The sequence below is a fragment of the Acanthisitta chloris genome, unplaced genomic scaffold (assembly GCF_000695815.1).
Source record: "Acanthisitta chloris isolate BGI_N310 unplaced genomic scaffold, ASM69581v1 scaffold39395, whole genome shotgun sequence".
Lineage (NCBI taxonomy): Eukaryota > Metazoa > Chordata > Aves > Passeriformes > Acanthisittidae > Acanthisitta > Acanthisitta chloris.
Window position 1 is genome coordinate 1 of NW_008674997.1, and position 10,053 is coordinate 10,053.

At 43.8% G+C, this 10,053-nt stretch overlaps 1 protein-coding gene across 1 annotated transcript; it reads left to right on the forward strand.

Moving 5' to 3' along the window:
• Positions 1-5: 5 nt before the first annotated feature.
• Positions 6-8,695, forward strand: ACTR5 (ARP5 actin-related protein 5 homolog (yeast); the record flags this gene model as incomplete). The annotated part of the gene is made up of 9 exons (XM_009075532.1): positions 6-65; positions 847-1,076; positions 1,912-2,081; positions 2,896-3,113; positions 3,382-3,564; positions 5,642-5,764; positions 6,290-6,429; positions 7,357-7,489; positions 8,324-8,695. Coding segments are annotated over 9 exons (1,515 nt in total), but the record flags the coding sequence as incomplete, so codon positions are not given.
• Positions 8,696-10,053: the final 1,358 nt, after the last annotated feature.

Here is a 10,053-nt window from a genome sequence, read left to right on the forward strand (position 1 = left end):
GGTGCGAACCCCTGCAGCTTCACGGCCTGCCCAGAGGGCTCTTCTCGCCTGCGGTTCGCCTTCAGGTCCTTCTCGTCACTGCGGCTGGCGCGAGGTGGGAATTGGGCGTGCAGCATCACCCCTGGGATCCTCCTCGCAGATCCACGCTGCTCTCAGCAGCCTGGCGAGGAGAGCCTGTTTCACCCCAGGGGTGTCTTCTGAACCCTGCCGTTCTTCTGACTTTTAAGTAGTTTTGAGGTAAAACAAAAGCAGGAGGGACACAGCTCCAGGGCGAGAGGTTTGGGCTGCAGGGTGAGAGGTTTGGGCTGCAGCTTCTTGTCAGGCTGTGCCTGAGAACTAGCACACAGGAGCGGCTTTTCAGAAGGATATTAAACATCACTGTTGTTAATGTGGCGTTCGTTTTCTGCTTGTTTTGTACGGCCAACAGAGTTAGGAGTTGTTCATGAAGCCTTTTCCCTGCACAATGACACTAGTCTGAAAGCTTCCCCCAGTGCTGAGCTAAACTTCCACCAGTTTTCACTCACATTTCCCCTCCTTATTGCATAGATTTTTGGTTACTTAGATTTTTAATAATTTGTATATGATTTTAAAAGCTCATTCTCCTGCATCATTAGGATTTTATTCTGTGGTTGCATAAACACTGGAACTCTTGCTGTAGACCTTCTTTTTACCCCCTTAAGCACTAGATATTATTTAACTTACACAATTAACAGTGTGCACATAAAGTGCTTTCTCATGGTCATTTTGAAGGAGTTCTTGCTGATGTTCAAAACAAGAAGCAAGGATAACAATCCTTGGATTTTCCCTTCAGGCGTTTGTTATTGTTCTTTCTCTTGTCTCTTTCAGGGTTGTGTTGATCACCCAATTGTCCTGACAGAAGCAGTGTGCAATCCTCTGTATTCAAGGCAAATGATGTCTGAGCTCCTCTTCGAATGCTACCAAGTGCCAAAAGTGTCCTATGGTGTGGACAGCCTGTACAGTTTTTACCACAACAGAAAGCAGAACTGGCCCTGCAGTGGTTTGGTGATCTCTTCGGGGTATCAGTGTACACACATTTTGCCAGTCTTAGATGGCAGGTGAGTTCTTGGTGTCTTCAGTATTGTTCAGCCTCCCTTTGTCAGGCATTGACTTTTGAAGTGATGCCAATGCTCATTCCTCTATCACTGAGTATTCCAGCCCTGCAGTATTAACTCTTATCAGCTCTTCATTTATACTGATGAGTTAAAACTGGGTCTGCAGATGTTGCTAAGTTCTTGAATCTTGAAGAAGCAGTGCTGCCCTTGTAAATTTTGTCTTCTGAGTTGCTATTTGTGCCTAGACCTGGACTTTGAAAAGTAGAAGGGGATATCTGCCCCAACGGAAACCAGTCATTAAAAAACACAGGTTTTAAAGCAGCTTTGGGACAAATAAAGTGTTCTGTGAGACTTCTGCAGTTCTTGAGGCTTTTATCATTCTGATTATGCCGTGACATTGCTCTGCTTTTTCTTTTTTAATCCTTACTGCAAGACATGCCTTTATTATATCTGGTAATGGTTCAAATTATCAAGGGTTACACCTGGCCGACTGTGAACTGTTACAAAGGTTAAAGAACTACTTTGAGCTCCACTAACCATCATTCCCATCTTGAAATAGACCATTTCTGTGCTGTAGAAAAATTATTAATCCTTAGGTGTTTTTTTTAAAGCACAATAAAGCCTTTCAGAAATGTTTGCAGTAAACAAAGCAATTATGCAGAGAAAAGCAGGTGTGTTAAACTCTCTGGTAACTGAACCTTGAAATGCTTATCTGTGAATATTTATCTGTCTGTGTGTCCATATCAGAGATGGAATCGTTCTGGGGAAGGCAGGAGGTCTGTTTGATGCTAATTTTGTGGATTTCTGCAGCCTCAGCTGTGTCTCTTTACATTTTGAGGCTGGATGCTAAGAACTGCAAGCGCATTAACCTGGGAGGGTGCCAAGCAGCTGTGTATCTGCAGCGACTCCTGCAGCTCAAGTACCCTGGGCACTTTGCAGCTATCACGCTCAGCCGCATGGAGGAGATCCTGCATGAGCACAGCTATGTAGCAGAGGACTACATAGAAGGTAAAACCAGGTGTTTTTTACCCCCAGATAGTCTTCATCCCCACTTAGTTTGTCCTCTATCCCTTGTTGTCCAGCTGGTTGGGATTCTGGCTGAAATGCTCTACTGCTGTTTTGCTTTCTTTATAGTTGTCTTTCTGGTGATTGCCTCATGCTTAAAAACGGTTTCAAATTTAAAGTTAATTGAACTGCTACTAAAAATAATCTGTATTAGGTCAGATTTCTTTGTGAATGAAAATTTGGATTGTTTAGAGGAAAAAATTTAAGATGGGTTAATTATTTACTTTATACTTCAAAAAACCCCTTTTGAATTGGTTATGATTTCTGAATCCGGTTTTGTTTCTCATGTGCTTTAAGGTTTCCAGAATGGCAGAGGATATTTCTCATGGCTTTTTGTGATTTAAAGAAGTTTTAAAATCTCCATGATGAGTGTCATCTTAAGTAGTGGCCAAATAAAAGTGTTTTCTTAAATTTGTCACTGATGAAAGAGCCTAGAGGAGTCCTTGGAAATGTGTGAGGGCTTTTCCTTACCTTGGGAAGAGATGAGGGACGTTAGTGTGCACTTCCACCTCTTAGTACTTGTTGCTTTGTGGAGATCAGAGCACTAAGAACCACCTGCACTGGGTATGTGACCAGAAGAGGTAATGCTCTGAAGGGGTGGCTAAGCATGGGGACAGCTACCAAGAGGCGACAAAATTCTAGGCAGGACTATTTTTGCCTTCTTTTGTCATCTTTCATCCTCCTCATGGAGTATGTACAGTATACGAGTCACTGTTTGCAGCTGACAAAACAGTTATTTTGCTTTCCAAACACACAGAGCTACAGAAGTGGAGGTGCCCAGAGTACTATGAGAATAATGTGCACAAGATGCAGCTGCCTTTCTCCAACAAGCTGCTAGGAAGCACTCTGACCTCAGAGGAGAAGCAGGAGAAGAAGCAGCAGCAACTGCGGCGACTTCAGGAACTGAACGCACGTCGTCGAGAAGAGAAGCTGCAGCTTGACCAAGAGAGGCTAGACAGGTTGTTGTATGTCCAGGTAACCAAGGGAAAGTTCTCAGTGTGATGTTTGGGAGGAGGGCAGGCTGCCCTTGGAGCTTTATCAGAAGGTCACTGCATCATTGTAGAGAAGCAGTGGGAACTTTCAGGTTCTGAGCAGCACTTCTTTTGAGAAATGCTTGAGTGCTGCCAAAGTGTGCACATCATAATATCTGGTAATGAAGGCAAAGTGTCTGTGCAGGCACAGCTGGCAGATAGTTGTGATTTCCCTGCCTTGTTCATCACAGCTAACTCTGATCTGTCTGTAGGAACTTTTAGAGGATGGTCAGATGGATCAGTTCCACAAAGCTTTGGTGGAGCTGAACATGGACTCTGCAGAAGAACTTCAGTCTTACATCAACAAATTGAGTGTGTCTGTTGAACAAACGAAGCAGAAAATCCTGCAGTCAGAAGTCAATATTGAAGTAGATGTTGTGGACAGCAAGCCAGAGGTATGATGTTTTCACCAAGTTAAGCCTTGTCTTATCTCTGAGAGAATTAAGTTTCTGTGCTTGAAAATGTGCTCCTTCAGACTTCTATTGATGAACTAAGCTTTTCCTTTAACATGCTGGAAGTCATTGTGAAGTTGGCAACTGCTCTCTCTTCAGAGAGCATGGCTTAAGACAACCATCCTTAATCATCAGTAACCTTCTATTACAGATATAGAAGAACCCATCAAGCTTTCTGTTAAAATCAGTATTTGTTTTCCTTTCTGTTCTTCCCTTTCAGGTGCAGAGAAGTTTATGGTAAACAGCTAACCCTTTGCCTTCATTCTGGCTGTCTGTTTTGGTGCAATTAAGCAGCATGTTCTGTTTTGTTAACTTAAAAATGAAGGATTAATTGCTACACTTGGTTATAGGAGTTGTAGTGAAGATGAGAAGCTGTTTGTCTGCTTTGCCAGACTAATACAGGCCCAGCAGCTGCTGCTGAGAGGTGGTCTGAGGCTGTTTGTGCATATGCTTGTGCATGTGCCTTTCAAGTCACATAAGACAGGTCTGTTTTAGCTGTATCACTGTTTGCTCAGAGAAAAGGTAGAGAGAAAAAGAGAAAATTGAAGCATAAAGGAGAAATCCGTATTTAGGGTGTCCAAAGCAGCTATGGCTGCCCCATCCCTGGAAGTGTTCAAGGCCAGGATGGACAACCTCTGTGCAGCCTGGTCTAGTGGAAAGTGTCCCTGCTCATGGCAGGGGGTGGAACAAAGTGAGCTTTAAGGTCCCTTCCAATCCAAACCATTCTGTGGTTACCAGTAAAGCTTGTGTGAGAATCAGTTCAGTTGTGCCTGAGCAAAATTCAGGGAGATGATGGTCTTACCATGGTGATAAAGAGTCTTTCTGCCTTCTGCCAAGAGAAATTGTTCTAGAAAAAAAATTATTAAAAGACAGCTGCTTGTAATTTTGCTCAGTGGTTGTGCCTAAGTTCCTCTATGGATCACACATCTTGGATCCCACACTCCTTCTCTTTACTAGGTGTAATCACAGACCTTGGAATGAATCCACAAGCTTTGTTTGGTCTATACCTTGTGAGAGCACCTACATTTATCACCAAATCCATTTATGGGATAGGCTATTCCTCTGTGGCCCTATAAAGGAGTCTAAAAGCTAATTGTGTTGTCCTAGGGTCTGTGCCAAGTCTTCAGCTGAGCTCTGTGTTCCTTTCTGTTGCTGGTTCTTTTTAAAGACATAAAAAGAAATGGATTTAACAAAGCCTAAGTGTTGGCCAGAACTTGAGGTTGCTGTGTTTGTTTGCTGTAACAAATGGACACTGCTTGAAGTTCAGTTTGAGTAATTGCTTGGGTTTTAATGGATACAAAATAGATACTTAAAGAAGGATTGAAGGGTGTGACTTGTTGGGCATTGCAACAAATGTTTCAACTATAAAATAACAGAAACAAATCTTTAGCAACAAAATCCCAAGAGTAACTTGTAACACAAGAATAAAGGAGGTAATGAAAAAGCTGCTCCTGCTTCACCGCAGGAGTCCTGCAGGATTTTGAGTGATGCTTTTCATTAGGGAAGAGCTTTATGTCTGTGTAAAATGTAAGGGGTTTTGGTGCAACCTGTGAGCAAATCGTAGGTGGTTGAAACTGGCAGAAATTGTGTGGTGGCTTTGTAGCTAGCAAATATTTGTTTTCCAGTCCCACACAAGCAAAATAGGGAATTGGATGGTAATTATAGAGAAGTTAGAGGTGCTGGGAGGGCACCAAGTTTTAACCAATATAAAAAGCTGTTTTAGTATGTTTTTATGTCCAGGGTATAGCTGCCTGGGATCCTGCAAACAGCCTGGTGACTGAGGCCTTGATTTCTGAGCTGACACTAGGATAAATTTATTGGAAGTGTTTGATTTTTGTGCTTTGATTGAATGTCTGTCTTAACTTGTATTTTCTGGGCACATTTGTTTTCAAGCATGTTAAAAAGTTGAGATTTGAGGAAATTGGCATTGAGTTTTCCAAACATGCCACCAGAATTGAAGTCACACATGTACCTAGCACACCTGAGCTAGCCTGCCATAATCTACCTCCTCTGTTTCCAGACTCCTGATTTGGATCCATTGGGCAGTGAACAGTCCCTGGAGGATGTGGAAAGTATTAATGAGTTTGAACCTTTGTTTGCTGAGGAACAGCCTGAAGCTGAGAAGCCTGTTGCTGCAGTGCAGGTTTGTTTTCTATCTCTACACCTTGTGCCAGAGATTACTGCCTCCTGGTTGTCCAGCAGGTCTGCTAACATTTCTCTTAATGCAAACATTGTTTTCCTGCTCTTGGAAGAGATGCTTAAAGTGCCTGAACAGGACATTAAGAAGAAAAGTCCTTTCAGTCTTAGCTGTTTTAGAATGTGACTATACCCACTTGGCTCACTCTGCAGGCAGTGCCTGTTGCAGCAGAGTCATGTTATTAGGAAAAAAAGGTCCTGCTCAAGTTTTTTTGTGTGTGATCTGTAGCCTGGTATCTCATCCCAGTGCCCACAGCTTCTAGCTTGTGAGGCTGAGCCTTAGTGGCACCAAGCAGAATAAATTATAGGACAAGTCCAGCTTCCTTGGCCTTTTGGTACCTTTTACAGCATGTTCTTTGTCTGTGAGAGCATTGCCACCTGGGTACAGAACTGCTTGGAAACTTTGCTCATTTTAGATTATTATTGTTCTTTAACATAATTCCCCACTACTTTTCAATCTCATCTTTTAAAGCCCGTGTTTAACCTGGCAGAGTACCACCAGCTTTTCCTTGGCACTGAAAGAATCAGAGCTCCAGAGATTGTCTTCCAGCCCTCCCTGATAGGAGAAGACCAGGCTGGTATAGCAGAAACCATGCAGTATGTCCTTGAGAGGTGAGTTTCAGACAAGCCAGTCTTGTTTTGATAGCAGCTTTTCCAATATTGGTTTCTTAACAAAAATTTGAGAAAATATGTTGGAATAGTTCTTTTTGGTGGGATTGAGCATTGCAAGTTAGACATGTCTTCCTGGTCTGAAAACTGCATGTAACTGTGCTTGTCTTAAAATCAGTGGATTACAAAGTTTTTGATCAATTAGCTCCTCAGAAAAAACATTTGAGCACACATCTGCAATATATTTACATTTACAACTTATGTACAAGTGTTATTGAACTAATATATGATGCACATTTTAAACGTGCATTTTAAAATGTACCCAAAAATAGAAATTAATAAAGGGTGAGATAAAGGTGAAATAAACACTAATTAATTGTGTTTATTTATTAATAGTACAAAAAATACCTTCTTCCTGCACCCAACTGGATTGTCTTGCACACACTTCACTTTGGAGATCTCTGATCCAACTTGGTACAGAGGGAAACAACAAACCCTTGTAAATATCCATCCCATGGAACAGTGAGCTGACAGCCTCTGGTTTTGGGAGACAAAAATCAAGGGTAGCATTTGAAAGTTATGATATGGGCACACGTGCTGGACATTTCCAGGCAAATTAGCATTGGCAATATGTCCCTCTAGAACTGTATGAACATAAGAAATTGCATTTTCTAAGAGGGAAGAATTCCAGCTCTAGAAAGAAGGTAGAAATCCAGTTGTTGAATTTTGAGGTATGGTGCACTGAGTGCTTCCAGGATTTTCTTCTGCCACCCCTGAATTTACTGAGAACAAATAGAGTTTTTCATGCTAGGAAAGTGAAGGAAGTTTCTCAAAGTGAATCCTGAGAGAACTATCAGTACTCCCCATAGCTGTTCAGTTCATAGGGGAGATGTCCTTGAGAAAGGCTGAGTTTGTTTTTATTCCTTGTAGGTATTCAAAGGAACAACAAGATGTTCTTGTCCAGAATGTGTTTCTCACTGGTGGAAATATGATGTACCCTGGACTGAAAGGCAGAGTACAGAAGGAACTCCTGGAAATGAGGCCTTTCCAGTCTTCTTTCCAGGTACATGTATTCACATGATGTTTGTGTAATATTTGTGACATGTCTGTGTTTAGAAGTAATCAGGGCTGGGTAAGGTGCAGAGCAGGTGTACCTAGAGCATGGAATGGAGTGTTCTATGGCAGTGCAAACAACTTTTTTGACCTGAGAAGATGCAGGTTAAGCAAAGATACAGTTGCTCTTTCTGAAGGTAGTAGAGTAGGGTAGATGCCTTGGAAAAGGAAATCCTGCTTCAGCTAAAGGCCTGTGCATACACAGCTGTGTTTGGCTGGGAATTTGCAGGTTGTTTATTTTAGGAATTGATTCCAAGGTGAAAACCCACTTCAAACCCATTCCTAAACATTGCTCTTCCCCAGAGCACTGAATAATGAGCTCAAACTTCTGAAGTTCAGTGGTTTGTGCCTTTACCACTGCAATCAGGGTTAAAAAAAAGGGGTTTTCTCTCCTCTTTTAGCCTAGAGAAGAGGAGGCTCAGGGGAGACCTTATCACCCTCTACAACTCCCTGACAGCAGGTTGGAGTCAGGTGGGGGTTGGTCTCTTCTCCCAGGCAACCAGCAGCAGGACAAGAGGGCACAGACTCAAGCTCTGCCAGGGGAGGTTTAGGTTGGATATTAAGAAGAGATTTTTTACAGAGAGAGTAGTCAGGCTTTGGGCTGGGCTGCCCAGGAAGGTGGTGGATTCACCATCCCTGGAGGTTTTCAAGGCTAGACTGGATGTGGCACTTAGTGCCATGGTCTAGTTGGACTCGATGATCTTTGAGGTCTCTTCCAACCCGGTTGATTCTATGATTCTGTGATTCTGAATTGGCATTGCTCTTTGATTTCTCTTCCCTCCAGGTTCACCTTGCTTCCAATCCCGTTTTGGATGCCTGGTACGGAGCTAGGGACTGGGCAGTGGAATACATGAACCGTGAGGAAGGCTGGATAACCAGAAAGGACTATGAAGAAAAAGGGGGAGAATACCTCAAGGAACACTGTGCTTCCAATGTCTATGTTCCCATCCGCCTCCCCAAGCAGGCCCCACGGTCAGCAGAGTCCTCAGCATCCAGCAAGGGACAGGCCTCAGGCACAGGCACCCCCAGTGAGCAGGCATAGCCCTGTCCTCAGCACCCAGCTCGGCTGGGGATAGCAGGGCAGAGTTATGGTGTGCAGGAGGGAAGGCCTTGGCCCAGCCTCGCTGCCTGCCCGGGAGCACTGAGCATCCCATCCTGAAGGAGCAGGACTGGCCCTGCTTGGTGTCAGTGGGCACGATCAGAGTGCTCAGTGCTGCTCACACACAGCCACAAGGAGAGAGGCAAACACCCTTGTATAAACTCTCATAGTAAGACTCAGGGGGTTTGAGAGTCTATGTTTTACAGCTTTTTAAAATTTTATTAAATATCCTGGTTTTTCTATTACTTTTACTGCCTGCTGCAGGGCTGGGCTGTGTCATGCCCAGCAGGTGTCTCCCTCGGCCGTCGCAGCAGTTCTGTCGGGACCTGTGTGTCCTGTCGTGCTGCTGCAGGCTCGGGGGGCTGAGCTCGGCCTCTTGTTCCATCTCCTTCCTGCTCCACGTGTACCGCTGAACAGTGGGATCTCAGATACTTCATTGACATCAGTGGAATCGATGTCTTGGTTGAAACTGGAGACCTGGTTACATAAAGCACAACCCTCCAAACACACAGACCAGAGGGGCTGCCAAGCCCTGTGCAGCCCTTGAGTGGTTTTGCAGGAGTGGTGACTGGGCAGGGCAGCTCTTTGATTGGACTTGTTGTTCAGAAGTTAACAATAAAGCAAACTTTTTGCTTTGTCACTAACTTATATGTTTTAGTGATTTCACCTCTTAAAATGCCACAGCAATAAGGATATACTTGATTAGTTATACCTTGTTTATAAAACAGGTTTGCAGCCAGGCCTGTGTTCTGGTGCACAACATACTTTAGCTTCAATTTGGGGATTCAGCTGTCAAACTGAACAACTTGCTCTCCCAAAAAGAATAATCAATGCTGAACTGAAGCCTAAGCAGACTCCATCCCTTTGGCAATAGCTGGAAAAGCTAAGACTGTGGGGAAAAAATCTAGGCTGTAACTGGTATATAGAAGGTGAAGAGGCAGTGATTTAGGTTCCCCAAGGGCTGCAGAGCATCAAGGTAAGTTATCTGACAGATTCAAAACAAAGGACATGAGGTGCTTGTTGGCGCTGAAGTTTGTTGCCACAAGATGCAATACACATTTTTGGATTGAAAAAGGTGTTGCCCAGGTATGCAATTTATAAAAATAGAGAAATCTGTGGTCAAATATTGGAGGTTTCTCCTGTGCATTGAGGTCCTGCATTGTGTGTTCTCTGGAGAGCACCTGAGGGAAGGGTTATTGCAGAGCTGCTCTCATACACAGCTCCTGTGACCCTCAGCACTGGCCACTCCCAGGGGTGATACAGGTCTTGCTGGACCTTTGGCACGTTCCTAGCAGGCTCTTGGGCAGGGGAGGAGGAAAAGGGAGCTTGGTGCCTCCAGGTGACCTCAAGTTGGGACTATTGACCCTATCCCTAGTTGCCTGACAGCAGTTTTCAGGACTATTAGGGGAATTCTA